We start from the raw sequence: 17,402 nt of genomic DNA, 5'->3' as shown, positions 1-17,402 counted from the left end.
TCCGATGGGACTGGCATTGACCACACTCTAATGGTGCTTTTTATGTGCTACCAGCACAAATGCCAGTCAGGTGGTACTGGCACTGGCCATGACACTGATTTCACTTGATTCAACAGGTCTTCTCAAGCGCAGTATCTTTCCCAATGATTGAAGGGTACCCTTAAATGGGCCGGTTATGTGACACTGGGATAGTTCACAGCTACAGTCTCACTTGGCTTGCCAGGTCTTCTCAAATACAGTATATCTCCAAAGGTCTCGGTTACTTGTCATTGACTTCATGAGGCCCATTGTCATTTTAATTTCGGCACATAAAAAACACCATCTGAGCGTGGCCGTTTGCCAGCCTCGTCTGGCACCTGTGTCGGTGGCACATAAAATCACCCACTACACTCTCGGAGTGGTTGGCGTTAGGAAGGGCATCCAGCTGTAGAAACACTGCCAGATCTGACTGGACTGGTGCAGCTTTCGGGCTCCCCAGACCCCAGTTGAACCGTCCAACCCATGCTAGCATGGAAAGCGGACGTTAAATGATGATGATGATGATTACTGCTCTGTACTCAGCTGATGCATTATTCTGAAGCATATGTATACTGAGTTCTAACACCCAGTTATTAGTATTGCTATGCCTAAGCAATATAATAAAATACACACACTCAAACACGCACACACACACACACACACACACACATGCACAGTGTATGTGTATATACACACACACACGCACACATGGATGAGTGGAGAAATGAAAGAGGCATTCAACACATTTAGCAGGAGTTACATACAAAGGGTGTTCATTAAAAATTTCCCCTGACCCACTTCTCAAGGACTGGGATAAATGAAACTTGGCATAATTATTAGTCCTTCTCTACATAGCCACCACCAATGGTGACACACTTCTCCCATTGCTTTATGCAGATGTAAAACCTTGTCTGTGGAAGTTGGTAGGTTGCATCTGTGACCAAGACTTTACATCATCCAAAAAGTGCTTCCCCTTCAAAAAAGGCTTCATAGGTGGAAAGAGGTGGAAGTGAGATGTTGCAAAGTCAGGAGAGTAAGGAAGATGAGGAAGGATTTCATAGCCGCAGGAGTGTGCTTCCATCTGGGCAATATGCGCATTGTGAACTGAGGTGTTGTCTTGGTGGAGGCAGACTCCTTGGGTCAGTATGCCATGCCTCTCTGCTTTGATGACACTGCACAATTTCTTTAGCAGAAAAGCATAATATACTCTGTTAACTGTGGTTCCCTTTGCCAGAAAATCTATCATTGCTACTTCATGCTGGTCTCAAAAGACTGTGAGCATCACCTTGCCTGCTAAGGGTTGGACATGAGTTTTCTTTGGAGGTGGTGAGTTATCATGCTTCCATTGCTTTGACTGGACTTTAGTCTCAGGATCATATTGATGGACCCACGTTTCATCCTGTGTGATAAGTCTGCCAAAAAGTCCTCCTCATTTTCTTGGCATGTTGCCAAAAAAGCCTGGGAGTAATTGACTCATTCCTGCTTCTGAAAATGTGTGAGCATCCGGGGAATCCATCGTGCAAACGACTTCTGCATGTGCAAATGGTCATGAATGATTTTTTTCCTCTGCTTATCTTCACTTCATGGGCTAGCTGCCAAATAGTCATGCAACGATCCTCCAAAATGATGGCTTCCACTTTATGAATGGTGTCATCATCAACGGTGGAATGTAGTCATCCATGAATAGGAGCAGTTTCCTCCAATGTCCAACCACATTTGAACTAGCAATGCCAGTTCTTGGTTACATCATATGATGGTGCATCATCACCATAAACTTCTTTCATCTCATTGAAAGTCTCTTTTGCTGTATGACCTTTCGAGTATAAGCACCTGATCACTGATCTGCATTCAACTGCCTCCATTATAACACCTTAGTCCACTTCAGCAGCCGTAAAAGACAAACAAATACTAGTGAAAAGCTGCAATTTACAATATGATATGTAGAAACATGTATAATTATACCTGTATAAGTTCCATTTCCTGCAATAACTGGAACTGGATTAGAGGAAATCTTTAATGAAAACCCCTCATATATTATTATTTAAAACAGTTTGACTTGGCCCCGTGCAGCTTAAAGTTTCATAGGTTTCTTACAGAAGCCTAGTTCATCAGCATGGGCCTAATCAAACTGTTTTAAATAATAATAATAGTAATAATAGACAATAAGAAGAGCATGATGCGATTTGTAATAGATTGTTTATTTAACGGTTTGGATGATATTTCAACAGATCATCTGTCTTCTTCAGGTTCAAAATGTAAAATGGAAACAACCGCAGAAACGGAAATACAAAATATTAATGAGGCAATCTTGCGTTCACATTTTGATAGAATCGCATCATCAGTTTTCAATTTTATAACTGGTAAAAGGAAAATAACATAGCTAAAATTAGCAAGGAAAGTTAAACTTCCACACATAATTTTAGCAATCAAAGTAAAATTTGTGATAGAATTCCTTTAGTAATTAACTGGCACTGAAATTTCACTTGCATTTCAAAAGTGTTACATGAAAGTTACTTGTATATTGCAGAAAAATATCCTCATTTCAAACAAATTTTCCTTTAGCCACAATAGAAATATAACAGAAATATTAACCACTGCCTTTAACTTCAAGAAAACTATCATTGGAGTTTCTGAATGCTGCACTTAGAAAAACAGCTGCAAGAGAAGTAAGCCCTGTTCATTGTGCAACAACATGAGTCAAATCAATTCTATCATGTATCATAACAGAAATGTTATGATTTATATGGAAGGTGGGACACATATAGATTCTCATTTGGTGTATGCAGCAGAATGCACCAAACACAACTTGGTTTATATTGATTGTACAATAGAACAATTATACAAAAGATTTGATGGGCACAGGTATGATGTCAGGCACAATAACTAGTTCCACAGAACTCGCCAAACATTTTACATCAAATGGCTGCAATTTTGAGAAACACCTGAAAGTTCACATTCTCAGAAAATATTCTAAATTCTACACTTTCAGTCCTCAAAATGCATGAGGACAAATGTATTTGTGAATTACTAACATCATAATAATAATAATAATAATAAACATTGTGTACAGTGCTCAGGTGCACTACAACTCATCGAAAGTGTATATATAATCAGGTGTAGTTTCGACGGATTTCAGAAAGCATGAGGGCCTTAAAGGATGCAGTGTCATGGCAGTCAACAACTGACGCAGGCAGTTTATTCCATGCTTCAGCAACTCTGAGTGTGAAGAAATGTTTCCGATCATGCCTTGGAGGAATGAATAAAATGACTGGTGAATTTACACAAAACTGTTCAACTAAATATTTTTCCTTTTTTTTTTTTTTTATTATTTCTTTATTTCTTTTCATTTTACCAATTAGAAAATTAAAAACTGGTCGTTCTATCAAAATAGGACTGCAGGATTTCCTTGTTTATATTTTGAATTGTGTTTCTGCGGTTGTTTTCATGTTAGATTTTAGAATCTCAAGAAGACAGATGAACTGTTGAAATATCATTCCAACTCTTAAATAAATGGTCATTTACAAATCACATCATGCTCTTCTTATTGTCTATTTACCTTCATGAAGAATTACGTCAATCTTTATAAAATAATAATGATGATGATAATAATAATAATCTTTCAAACAATAAATGAGGAGACTTAAAATAAAAAAAGTGAAGGCAATTATTTCTCCTCATCATTTTACATCCATTTTCCCATGCTTTCATGTTTTAGACGAGTCTTTTCCAGCACAATTTTTTACTTGGCCTAAATGTTTGTTAGCTATTTTGGTCTGCCTTGGGCCTGGAGTTTATTAGGTTAGGACATATAATTGACCAAATGTATAATACTTTCCTCTGAATGGTACACCAGTCTGTCACAGAATTGACCCTCTCAACATTGCCAGCTGTTGCAAGTACTCATTTTCAGGTATACAGTGCATCTCTTGGGCTGAGGGTTGAAACCATGTCTATATGATCTTCAATCTAGTACTCTATTAGGTGATGGTCATTTACCTGCATGCTTATAGCAGAGTGAATTTCACTCAAGGAATCCAAGGGCCTGGTTGTAGTGTTCAGTCAGGTTACCTGGCTTTATTTTGTCAGTAATATATGTTGTGTATAAACTGAAGTTGTAAGGGTCTAATTTGTCTAAATATGGAATAAAATATTTGTTTCTTATGAGTCAGATAGTACATGTTGTGTATGTTTGGGTATATGAATTTTGACGGGTACATACTTCCTTTTTCATTATGTGGTATTTTGTTTACTTGTTATTTTTTTTCCAAGACAACCCTAATCAAGCAGACCTATTATGTAAGACAGTTCAGCTGTGACTATCCTGTCTTTTGTATATTCAGGTGCATATTGCAATCTGTCTTTTCTTTTGAATATGGTTTGATTTAAGGGAGACTTCGCTACTATTTCAATTTCAGGTCAAGTGGTAGCATAGTCTTCTGTTGTTGACTCCTCTGTTTGGTTAAAAGCTGGTTTAGAAATAGTGTGATTGTATCTTCATGTCTGTATGTGTTTTGAGACTATCATTTTATATTATTACATTTTATGTTTTAACATTTTATCACTTCAGTTCTTTGGCATCATGGGTCTATTATATATCTTCTATGGCATAGTTTGGTTACTTCTATTGGCCTGCAACTGGAGAGACCTACTTCGTATACAGTTTTGGATTGGTGCTGTTATCTTACTAGGTAAATATTCAGTTTTCTTTTTTGTTTGTTTCTCTCCAACCTACAAATATAACTACTTTCTATTCAAAATTTGAGCTATTTTGAATGAATACCTATAGTTACAAGGAATAAATAATATTTAACTGATTGGAAGTGTTATCATGTATATCGTTTGTTTTGGTATAAAAGACAGGCTACAGCAAATATTTTTCTTAATACCACAGATTTGGTCGTTAGTTGTTTGTCCCTTAGTGGCTGACAGTATGTGCATCACTGATCACAAGCAGAAGTAGTGGGGGAGCATCATAGCCATGTGTTGAGAGGAATTCTTTGGGGTATGGATAATTCACTTCTGGAAACATGGGTGTTTTGTTCAATATCGTTAACCCTTATTCAGGGACCTTTTGAGCAGGATGGGCTACTCAACCTAAAGAAAATTCTAACTGGGCCCCACCTGCAAGGTCATGCACTGTTCATCTTGATATGAGATCACTATGTCGCGCACATATGGTTGTGATGCATGTGCCTGGTGTACTCTTATCAGACAGATAGTCATGATGGGTATATTGGGCTTCGTATGTTTTACTCCAGTGTCATTTTGATGGCATGCACTGCTCTCTCACTCAATAAATATAATAGTAATAATTTTCTTTCAATATGTTGTATCACAAATTGTTATGATGATAATGTTTTACACTATAACCATGTAATAACAATAAAACATATAACAAATCTGGGTAACAACAACGTAACAATCCAAAAAGCGATATTCCAACAAACTACCAAAACGACACCTTACAACTTCTTGTGATTAAAGCCTACTCTCACTCAGACCAGTACTATTTATAGTTGTCTGGACAAGACTATTCTTGCAGCGGGTGTCATGACTCTCGCCACAAAACAATATTAGCATATGCATATGAATTATGGGAAAGTATAAGTGCTTAAAATGATATCAGAAGGATGAAGAATAAAGTGAGCACTAGTGAGATTTGAATCCAAAACATAGAGGGATGAAACTAAATACCAAAATGTCTTTGGTTCAACATATATTTGACTAATATTATTTTATTAACCTGTAAGGATGAATGGCAAAACTGATGCCAGTGAGATTTGAACCCGGGACATTAAAAAAAGGAAAAAATGTAACTGGTTATCACACGGCATATTGTCCAGCACTCTACTGATTCTGCCACTACTCTACTCTTGGTGCTAATAACAATGATAGTAATAATATTTTTTCTTTCTTTCTTTCAAAATGCAGGAATGTTGGAGAAGGCAGTTTTCTATGCTGAATACCAGAGTATCAGTAGCACTGGAGTATCGGGTGAGTATTTTCTTGTATTCTGTATTTTGTTATATGTTGTTGTCAGTACAGGTACGGAGGACAATCAGTTGTTTTGTTGGGGGGGGGGGGGTTATTTTTTTAAAGTATAGTGCATTTAGGGCTGCATTTCCTAATGTGTCTCTCCTTTTTTAATGTGGTAAAATGTGATTTGAAGGAAATTTGGATGCTACTTCTTGTAGGCTGAGTGACTAAGTAGAGGCTCAGACTAATATTTTCATTTGTAATTGGATGTAGTTATAGTGGTGTTGTCGAGGGAATTTTTTCTCTATTTCATTGTAGAGTTTAGTTTTGTCATCAGTAAAATAGAAAAAATTTTCTTATAAAAAAGGAAATTTTGTTTAGTTGCAAGGGAAAGACCAGGGCTTTTCTCCCCATTTTTGCAGCTTTACTTATGAATCCTTTTTATGATAGCATGCACTTGACAGTGACATAAAAATGAAACTCATTATCAGATAAATAACCTGGAAGATAACTAACTATTGTGGGGTACTTTGCTCACATGCTCAGCATAATACTTGTAATAGAATTTTGAATATCTGACCATACAGTGAGCAGTTCAACCATTTAACCTTACAAACATTCTAGTTTCTTATAAAGGGCAAAATAAAGTAAATATTCATACAAACAGTTTGTTTGGACAGATTACTTCTGTAATTTTAGTCATCACAAAAGTCTTAGTTGATCAACTTATTGTGTGGTTGGCCTACCCGTTGAATAGTTCAAAGTTTGTATGTCATTTACTCTGTGCTGAGTTTCCTCAGTTCATCTAGAGTGCTATTGGGAGGTATACCAAATTTTTACTTTAGTTGAGGTTGTGTACAATAAAGAGATGACACTGGTTCAGTACCACTAATTTCCAATCAAATCAATTCCATTAAATTCTCAGTACTTATTTTATTGACCATGTGAATGGAACCCAAAACATAGGGATAAAACTAAATATTGTCAAATAAAATTAAAACTTACTTGAAATTGTTCCCAATGTTTTTCTCTTTTAGTTCGAGGAGCAGTCATTTTTGCTGAGTTGGTTTCATGCTTCAAGCGGATGCTGGCTCGCATGCTAGTGGTCATTGTCAGTCTTGGTTTTGGTATAGTCAAGTAAGTATCATACAGTTTTTTTTTTTAACTTTTCATATTTTTCCTGTTTTTTAATACTAATTAAAGATTGAATGAAAGATTAAATATTTGAGTGGGTAAGGTTGTCATACATTTAACTTTAGCAGTATGAGATCAAATTTCCCTCTTTTTCTTCCTGTTTTTTTAATGGTTGAGTGAAGAAGAAAGAGTTGTGTTAATCTTTGCAAGTCCATCAAGACTGTTGAGATTGATGTAGTTTAAGTTCAGTTTAAATGTTGCAGATTTGTTGATGTCTGTGTGCAAAATATTTAAATCTACATATCCTTTTACTGTTTTCGGTCATGAGATTCTGGTTATCCAAGGGCAAACTTTCAAAGCATGTAGTCAATTATATCAATCTCAGTATTATTCTAGTAATTTTTTTATTGATTCCTATTTATTATATAGTTGAGTTAACCTAGTTTTAGGGAGTTACCTCCCTTTAATGATGTAAATATCTTTGTGTTAGTTGCACAGATATACAGACACACACTCATCAGACACTTCTCTCTCCCTCTCGCTTTCTTTTTTTCTCTCTTTCACACACACACACTTTCACTTGTTAAGTATTAGTTAACGATAGGCTATGGTAGAACCACTCAGAGTTCAATAGGAGCTGTACTTGGTGTTGCTGGTACTGAATCACATGCTTGCCTTTACTCATGTTTTATTTCATAATTGGAAATTGTGTACTATAAATTCTGAAGAAGTTACTTGGGGTGACCTAATATCTTATTGAACATTAATTTATCTCTCACCTAAACCATACAGAAACAATTACTCAACATTGTCAGTTCATTGTCTTGGCTATAGACATATCATAGTGATATGAACTGTTCTATCAATTCCTAAGACAGTAATCTTGGACCTTCTCAGTTCAGCTAACCATGACTCTGTTTGTTGGAATGGCAGGACTATTCACCTGGAAGCACCACACAATGCTGTATATACTCCATTTCTTTCTTATTCAGTATCATTTTTTATTTAACCTTGTACTATCTTTGTACATACATTCTACACTTTGTTTCATACTTCTTTTTTCTTGTCCCTATCACGTACATAAAGCGTATAGTCAAAATTTGACTCCTTTTCTATATTCTCCCTTGAAGGGACTTTATCTTACCCAATAATTCACTTTCCAAGAAACATACATCGTTGTCCATTTTCTCTACACTTATAGACCCCGACTTGGACTCACCTTTCACAAAGTCCTCTGTGTTGGCATGTTATACTTCATTTTGGCATCTATTGAAGGTTGCTTACGAGCCTTAAAGGTAAGTTATTTTGCTTCAAAATACTTTTAAAGACTGATTAACTTGAACGAAAATTCATGTCAGGTAGATGGGAGAACATTGGACAAAATACCTTGTGGGTATTTGGTTAAGTTTCTATAGATTCTGAATTCAAATCCTACTCTGCCTTCCATTGATAAAGTTGATTAAATAAGTATTAGGGTCAATGTAGTAGTAGTAGTTGTAGTTGTTGTTTGCCAAGACACACCCAACACCCTAGGGTAAGTGAAGGTTAAGAGATGTTGAATTGTAATTGAAAACCTGGGAATATAAAGTAGAGAGGGCAATTCAGAAATACATTCATGTAATACAACACGATACAAACATTTAAATCGCTAGGGTTTTTCTAAGGATGCAGGTGGTATTTGTCAGCACAATCTTTTGGATTTCTTTGAAATATGATTCTCTTGAGATGTTGTCTAATTGTTTCTGATATTTGTTTTTTATCATAGTGAGAGCACCTACAATAACAGGAACAGTTTTTGCTTTATGGTGCTGCATTTTTTGTATTTCACCTTCTAGATCCTTATATTTACTAAGCTTGTCAAATTTCTTTACAGATATAGTTTTATCAGTGGGGATATTTACATCTAGCAATCTACAAGTATTTTCTTCACTGTATTTAATAATTATAATTATGTCTAGTTGATTAACCTAAACTGTTCTGTCAATTTTGACTGAAAAATCCCTAAGGATGGTGATATTTTTTACCTTCAACTACTGGCTCATGATGGTGTTCATACCAGTTGGTAGAAGTGACAATTTTGTAGTGCTTCCATATTTTCCAATGTTAATACCATCCTACCCTATTGTTATTCATTTGGTGTTGGCACAGAAATAAGATGGTTTATTGTTTCATCAAATGTGTTGCAGAATCTGCCTTTTGGGTCAGTACCATTATTAAGAACATTAGCCTAGTAATTTTTGGTAAACCTGCTTTGATCTTGTGTTTCCAGTATAAAGTCTTCAGTCTCTGTTTTCAATCATGAACTCTTCAGCCACTGATGGGTTGTTGCTTGATCAATGTCAGCATTTTGACTTCAAAGAGTATATTGTACATGCAAGGATTTCTGATTCCACCTCTCTTCAGTTTCTTTCTGCCCATTCTTTTTAGCAGTCTACTTGATTTGTTTTGCTAGTTTAGTAGCAGTGGTTTCAGATTCTTCATCTAACTCAGGATTAATGCCAAGTTCCCTTGTGAATTTACAAGCTTCCATGACAAACCACCACCACTATTGTTGTTGTTAATAATAATAACAATACTAATAATAATAAAAATAATAATAATAAGGTGGTGACCTGGCAAAATCGTTAGCATGCCAGGCAAAATGCTTAGTGGCATTTTCTTTAACTTTAGCTGCTTCATCATTCAGTGAAGAAAATTGTTTTAACCACAGGATAGCCTTGATTGTAATGGATCTGTGAGAAAAGGGTGCTCCAGCCATGACCATGTTGTCTTATTCTTTTCTAGAAGTAATGAATTCCTATGCGAACATCATAAGATAATATAAACTTGAATTTATTTTTCTTGAAGACAGAAATTTCATTTTTTTTTTTTGTCAGGAAGATTTAGTTGCTCTTTTTAGCAACTTGAGCCACCAGGTAAAGGCTCTCTTGTTGCCTCGTCTTGTTCCCTTCGTCACCTGTTGCTTAGTCCTGAGTTGGATCTGATTGAGCAGATATGATCAAAGACATCCCAACTGTGACCATTCCATCTTTCTTCCCAGACATAATGGACTCTATATGTATATCACAGAATAGAGGTTTTTCTATTCTGTATATAAAGAAGTTTGGTTACTTTTTCTAGCAGGTCATACAACCACATACAGGCTCTGTCGTTGGTCTGTCTCAGTAATAATTTTGTTGTTATTTAGCCTCAAATCAACCCTGATACAGCAAACCTATCATCAAAGACATTCCAGCCTTCAGCAAACCATCTTTTTAGGGATAATCTAGTACATTATGTATAAGGGGCATATGATTTAGGTAGGGGGATACTTTGGTTGCTATTTTTAGCGTGTCAAGTGACCAGGTAGAGGCTCTTTCATTGGTTCGATTGCGTGATGAGATTTTTCTACACATGTGTATGTATATATATCATCGGCAGAAGTTAGAGAGTAAGTCAGAAGTTGAGAGTTTCATGTATTGGCACTTATCAAACTCTAATTTGGCCATTGTCGCTCTGTAACTTCTACCTATTATTTGTGTGCGTGCGTGCATGTGTGTGTATAGATAGAGAGATCCATACATACATACATGCATATATATTAACTCACTGAGGAAATAAGAAATTGTCTGATTTTATTTTTGTTTTTTTTTTCTTTGTTTTCTTCCACAGCCCAAGAGTGACCAATCTAAAGAACTGATGTTAGCCAATGTTCCTTTAGCTGTTGTTGATGCTGCTATTTGCTGGTGGATATCCTTTACCATAAGCAAATTCATTTTTAGATGTGTTTTTTGAATATTTTTTTAAGATTGAGATATATTAAAATATATTGCTAATTATATTGTAAGATTGAAAGATATTACTAACTTATTCTACTTGATCTCACAGCCAGTATACTCTTAACTTTCCTTCTCAACTATATTTAATGTACTGCTTCTAATTGCTAATGAAACTAATTTGTTGCTAACTCTTTACCCTCCATCATATGTAAATTTTCTTCCACTCTCAATAATATGATGTTAGTTAGGCCATGCGACATGTTGCTAAACTGGTATCCTCCACCAAAAGTTATTTTGAGTACAGTTCTATATTTGAGAGATGAGGAATTATGTACATTATTTACATTTGATGGATATTTGTCCTCATCTTGTTTGTTGTTAACACAACATTTTTGCTGATATACCCTTCAGCCTTCAAGTGTCTTGGCGAAATTTCGAACCTGGGTTCTCCTTCCTAAGGTATTTTTCAATATTGTTGTTGTCATTGTTGCTGTTGCTGTTGCTCAGGTCACTGCTTGGAATCGAACTCAGAATCTTGGGGTTAGTAGCCCACGCTCTTAACCACTACGCCATATGCTTATGGGAATATGGCGTAGTGTATAGGTATATCAGCTGAAACATTGTGTTAACAACAAACAAGATGAGGACAAGTATCCAAATGTAAATAATATTATCTTGAGTGTTTCACTCATGACTGTGAGATTGTGGTTTCAATTCCTGGATCATGTAGTGTGTTGTGTTCTTGAGCAAAACATCATTTCACATTGGTCTATGATCACTTTGAAATCTGACATGTGGTATACAGTGCATCTTGTTCAGGCAATGTCGATTTGATGGAAGGAGTGAGCTTGTGTACAGCACATACATTTGATCACTATAAACAAATCATCTGTGCAGGTTGTTCAGCAAGAAATTGCAGAACTGTCTTTTTCAGACTATGAGAGACTACCATCATTACATAGTGCTAATTACAACTGATTACACATGTAACTTACCCATTCTACTCATCCTGTTACTTATATGCAGTATTATTCTCCATGTATTGCTAACTTAAAGTATTGATATGTTGGCAACTTGCTAACTTCAAAACCCATTGATATGTTACTAACTTGTCCTTACCTTTGCAATATGATGCTATGTTCCCTTTCCAAGTATAACATATATTAAACTACTGGACACTAAAAAGACAAAATATTTTTTCTTAATGTTTATACATTTTCTCTGGCCTTGTACAAACCACCAGAACACTGCGACTACGAAGAAACATAGTGAAGCTTTCACTCTATCGACATTTCACCAACACACTTATATTTGCAGTTTTGGGTAAGTAAAAATATCAGTCTGCTCTTTAAACCTCTTGTTACCATATTTCTGTTGAGATGCTCTCTGTTTCTTTCAATTAATTTTAAATATAACAAAGAATTTAGTAAAATAACTTATTTATCATTAAGCTAGTGTTAGGAACATAAATTCTTATTAAGGTTTGGTAGAAGATTTTAATTCAGAACTTTTGAAAACAAGACATTTGTATTACAGAGTCAGAGGCAGTTTCATCTTGGTTGGTATCAAAAGGGTTAATGTCACCATCATAGTCTTATTCACAGCAGAGTTTTCAAGTTTTTTCAAGCAAATTGAAGGAATTGTGTGATTAGAGAAAACTTTGAGTGAATTGTTCAGGAGAAGGACCATCAGTTGTTAAAGTTGGTTCATTCAGAAATCACAATAACTCATAGTCACAGTTTAAATTTGTTTTTTGTTGTATTACACATTTGTCATGAATCTTCTCTATAAAGCAAAATAGTAGTTTGAATCACTATCTGCCCGTTGTTGGATAGTGAAGTCAAACCTTGATATATTTCTCAGTAGAACACTTTGTATTATACCTTGACCTAGTAAAACCATTTGGGATAGGTTATCAGATCATCTTATAATGTTATATCTAGAGATACATTGATGTCTCATCTAATTAACTCTTAATACCATGTTACCATAGCTCCTAAATACTGGCTCTCAAAAGCCCTTCAGGACTTAAGAAGAATGATAGGACCTTTGTCTATCACAAGCAATTTTCTCCTAATCCATAAGTTGGTAGTTTGTTATTCATCTGTTTTATTTCTATTAAACCTGTTTGTTTCAGTAATTTTTATTGTACTATAATGTACAAGTGGTTGTCTGTCAAGGGTTTGTCCTTATCTCTTTACTTTTCATTCATGTCATTAAGGCAACCTCTGTATGATTTAACATATGTTTACATCATATTTGACACCATTGTAGATATGTGTCACCATTGAGGTTCATTATATCTATTATCATATCAAAGAACTCTATGTATTTATGATCCATATTGACAGACCAATAGCTATATTCATATTAGAAGATACTATACTGATATATTTATATTGAGGACATCATATAGTTTTGACTATATTGGTGAACTTTATATGATTAACATCTCTACTGAAGGACACCATATTTTAAGCCTTTAACTGTTAAATTAGATTTCATGGTTATTCCAGTAATGGTGTTAAATATCTACCAAAAAGTAGGATTGGGATTTTCTGAAAATCACATTGCCTTAATAAACTTTACATAGCTCAAAAGAAACTACTTTGAAATATGACATTCCTCAACTAAAGAGAGATTGATATATAAAACTACTTTCTACAGTTAATAGTAATGAATTTTTGAGTGGATATGTCTGCTCTCGACAGTAAAGTGGTTAATGTCTATGATGTGAGACACCATATATGCCTCCATCTTGAGGAAAAGAGACACCATAGATTTATATTCATTTCTGATAATACTGTACAATCAATAGGGGGACCACATGACAGCTTTGAGAATGATTCAAGTTGTTCAGTTAATGAAACCACTTCAGCCATTTCAGTAGAGTAAAACAACAACATTTATGTAATTACATAATTAACATACATACAATGCATTAATTTAGAAGTGATGGGTTACCTATTTCTTCAAAAGAAAACATGCAAAATGGAAATCAAAATGCTGTTACTAATTTAAATATAAATGGAATAGAAAGGAGAAAAAGACAGAGAGAAGAGTCAATCTGAGGCTATAGTAAGATTCTTGCTGAATGTGCTGCACAATCGGATTGAAACTGAAACTTTGTGATTATGAAGTCAACATTTTCAGCATTAAGACGTGTTTGCACTCAATACAGTTATATCCATCTTAGATGATACGATTGTTCCATGTTAGGAAGTGCCATACAATTTTTGTCTTATGTAAGTTGTGACATCAACTTGAAACTAATATTTCACTCTATTTGTTGCAGCGTCCATATCCTACATGGCTTGGTCAATATCCCAGCACAAACTCAAGTTCTGCCTTACAGTAAGTCTTTCAATTAACACCTTCATTATATTTATCCAGAGTTGTTTTTGTTGTTGCTTATTAAGCTCAGCCCTCATTATTGTTTATTTAGGCCAGCCTTCTTTGAGCAGACTTAGAATCAAAGGCATTCTAGCTGTGATCAGCCAGACCATTTTCATTTGGGCTAACTGCATTACGTAAAATATAAGTTCATAAAGTGTGATTCTAGAAGGAATTGGCTATTATTTCTAGTAGTTTATGTAATCATGTAGATATTCGCATGTTGATCAGGGCTGATGTTGTTTAACCTTAGTTCTGGTCAAGCAGGCATGGTCAAGTCAGTCTAGCTGTTACCATCTCAAATTTATGGCTAGGACTACATTGTCCTGTTTGTCTTCCATCTTTAAAGATGTTTGAGTGTGATTTGAGGAAGTTTTTGCTACTATTTCTAGCAAGTTAGCAGCTGTGTAGAAGCTTCTCTGTTGGCCAAAATAACTGAAAAAAGATCTACCAGAAATGTATTTCTCCTTGCGATTGAAGGAAAGACATCACCTTTTACTGATTCACTGATCTGCACATTTAATTTCTACTGTAAATATTGTATTGTGCCTTATTTTATAACTTCATTTATAACATAGTATCTGCAGCAAATACAGATACTATGTACTCAATACTTAGTATATACTATGCTCAATACTTAATATTAGACATATATTGTGCCTATGAAAGACATCAAGTTTGTTATGAAAGCTAGTTGAACTTTCTCATGAGCATAGATAGCTAGTGGTACCACAATGAACATGTAGATGTATAATTTCACTTCCATTGGAAAACTGCTGCAGCTTTCCTGAGTTTCGTCCAAACATTAATTTCATCATCATTGTCACTAGAAATATTGTTTACAAGATATGGAAATTTTATTACTTGTCACACACTATGTTTTTGCATTTAATGTAGATATTATTTCCTGTACAGTTTCTACTACAATGTTATCAGCAAAGTTTAAGCATCCACAGATACACATAACCACACAAATACTGACTATTACATGTTTGTATGTAAATAAACTAGTATCAGTGATGGTTGCAAAGGGACATCCTAACAATCTGTAAAAGGGATTTGCTATGACTGTAAGTAATGATGTTTGTTTTTTATTTGCTTTAAAGGATTGGCGAGAATTGTGGGTTGATGAAGCCTTTTGGCATCTGCTGTTTTCTGTGCTGCTCTTGGTTATTATGATTTTGTGGAGACCCTCTGCAAATAACCAAAGGTTTGTATTTTACATCATTATTCCAGCTTTGTTTATTTTGGCTATTGCTATTGAATTGTAGTCCCTGTCATCTGTAACTAAGCAGACCAGTAACATAGATGTTTATTTTTAGATATGTTGTGACTTCTTTCTCACTATATCTCTAATACTATTGCTTTTATTGGTATATGGAGCAAAGTGTGGAAACCTAAACATTTTATGTCTTGTACAGTATGATTTTATTAACCTCAACCTTAGTGACTAGATGCTTTGACTCTACATGTGCCAGATAGCATAAAATACATCACATTTTTAGGTAGCAACTTATTACTAAACTTAAAGAGTACATGTATATGGTATATTTGGGTAAATTCCCTTAGAGTCTTGATTAAAAAACATATGAAATTGTTTTGTATATTCTAGATATGCCTTTTCTCCATTGCTCGATGCTGAAGATGAAGATGATGACGATACTGTTATGAACGATGCTTTTGGTCAGTATAAACTGATTTATTTTTGTTGTTGCTTTTATTCTTCTTCTTTTAGTTTTTGTTCTTCATTTGTCAAAGAAGAAAGGGTATGTCCCTTAACCTTTGAGAGCTTTCCTTGATTAAGCTGTGATTAGATAAGCATTACTTGTTAAAATAGCCAGAAGTCTGCTTTTCAAGTTTCAATTGATACTTAATTTATCTTACTTTTTTCTGTTAGCCTCTAATTCTCAGTTCTGTCCCTTACAGATGGTATGAAGATGAGAGGAGCTAAACCTCTCTCGAATGGATCTCCAAAACAGAAAGATTCCAAAAATAAAGCAGTAAGTTTCTCTAATATTTTAAAATATTTCATACTCTTTCAGGGGTTGCATTTAGACACTTATTATTATATATTTTATATTACAACTAATGAACTACAGTGTCGTTAGTTACAGATTTCTAATGATCCAGTTAATGGTTCATTGCATTCTCCCAAGAGTGACAAAGGTGTGTCTGTAAGAAATTAAGAAGTACCTCAAAGGACTTCATGAAGCATAGTTGTTTTTTTTTAATTTTGATTTCTCATCAATGGTTATTCCTTCAACTATATACATTGGCAAAAATTACACGCATACACATACTCTCATATATAAAATATACTGTTCCATTATTGGTAGGATCAATTAAAAAAGTTCTCCATCCAGTGAAAGACAACATTTAATGTACACAAGATTTAAATTCAAGTTATTAATTTCATGCCTCTGGAAAAACAATGGCTGGACAAACTTGTATAGCATGCCACATATTTCCAAGCAACTATTTACACTCTAAAATACAGCATATTATGTGTTGTATTTTAGAATCTTAGGTTTTGGTCAACTTAAGACTATGATATAAGGCACTTACCCAAGGTGCTGTGTAGTGTAAGCAAACCTGGAGCTATATGGTTGTGAAACAAACTTCTTAATTATACAACCATGTCTGCACTCAGTTTCTTACAGGAATCATTGGAGCTGGTGGTATGTTGTTCTTACATTTCTGTTTTAACACTAACTAGTCAATGAATGTAATAAATTAAATATTTGTTGTTTCTTTGGTGATATATGCAATATGAAATATTAGTAGTTATTAATATGCAATATGAAATATTAGTAATTAAAATTGTTATTATAATAATGAACTTAACTCTGATATCTGGCAAATGTGTAGTTAAGGGATTGCTGGACAGTGTACTATTATAACTAGGAACCAAGTGTGGAAAAGTTTTATTGCAGTCAGTATGTTCAGTTAGAATTTCTTTATTGAGGTTAGCCTTTTTATGTAAGTTTTAAGAAGGTTTTTTTTCTTTTCTTTTTTTTCTGGAGGAAAGTAAATCTGCCCGTGTCCTTTTGCATGTCCTTTAAGACTAATGAGTTCAGTGTGGTTCATGTTCTTCATTGAACAACTCCAAGAAAAACGTTTAGG

General features: G+C 34.6%; 1 protein-coding gene and 1 long non-coding RNA gene across 3 annotated transcripts in view; one reads left to right on the top strand and one right to left on the bottom strand.

The window, feature by feature from the left end:
- Window positions 1–17,402, top strand: part of LOC115217052 (transmembrane protein 87A) — a 71,370-nt gene that overhangs the window by 51,667 nt on the left and 2,301 nt on the right. For both annotated transcript variants that reach the window (XM_029786631.2, XM_036507430.1), the window contains 10 exons: window positions 4,586–4,706; window positions 5,950–6,012; window positions 7,032–7,131; window positions 8,330–8,423; window positions 10,780–10,857; window positions 12,101–12,209; window positions 14,182–14,240; window positions 15,386–15,489; window positions 15,892–15,962; window positions 16,206–16,279. In XM_029786631.2, the coding sequence (XP_029642491.1) occupies window positions 4,586–4,706; window positions 5,950–6,012; window positions 7,032–7,131; window positions 8,330–8,423; window positions 10,780–10,857; window positions 12,101–12,209; window positions 14,182–14,240; window positions 15,386–15,489; window positions 15,892–15,962; window positions 16,206–16,279 (873 nt within the window). The remainder of the gene's footprint in view (window positions 1–4,585; window positions 4,707–5,949; window positions 6,013–7,031; window positions 7,132–8,329; window positions 8,424–10,779; window positions 10,858–12,100; window positions 12,210–14,181; window positions 14,241–15,385; window positions 15,490–15,891; window positions 15,963–16,205; window positions 16,280–17,402) is intronic.
- Window positions 511–16,876, bottom strand: LOC118765408. Its single transcript, XR_005001271.1, has 3 exons — window positions 16,756–16,876; window positions 11,575–11,580; window positions 511–546 (listed from the first exon to the last, which is right to left on the bottom strand). It is a non-coding gene; the product is annotated as an uncharacterized LOC118765408 (long non-coding RNA).

This window comes from Octopus sinensis, linkage group LG11 (assembly GCF_006345805.1).
Source record: "Octopus sinensis linkage group LG11, ASM634580v1, whole genome shotgun sequence".
NCBI lineage: Eukaryota > Metazoa > Mollusca > Cephalopoda > Octopoda > Octopodidae > Octopus > Octopus sinensis.
This window is presented reverse-complemented; position numbering and strand designations above follow the sequence as displayed.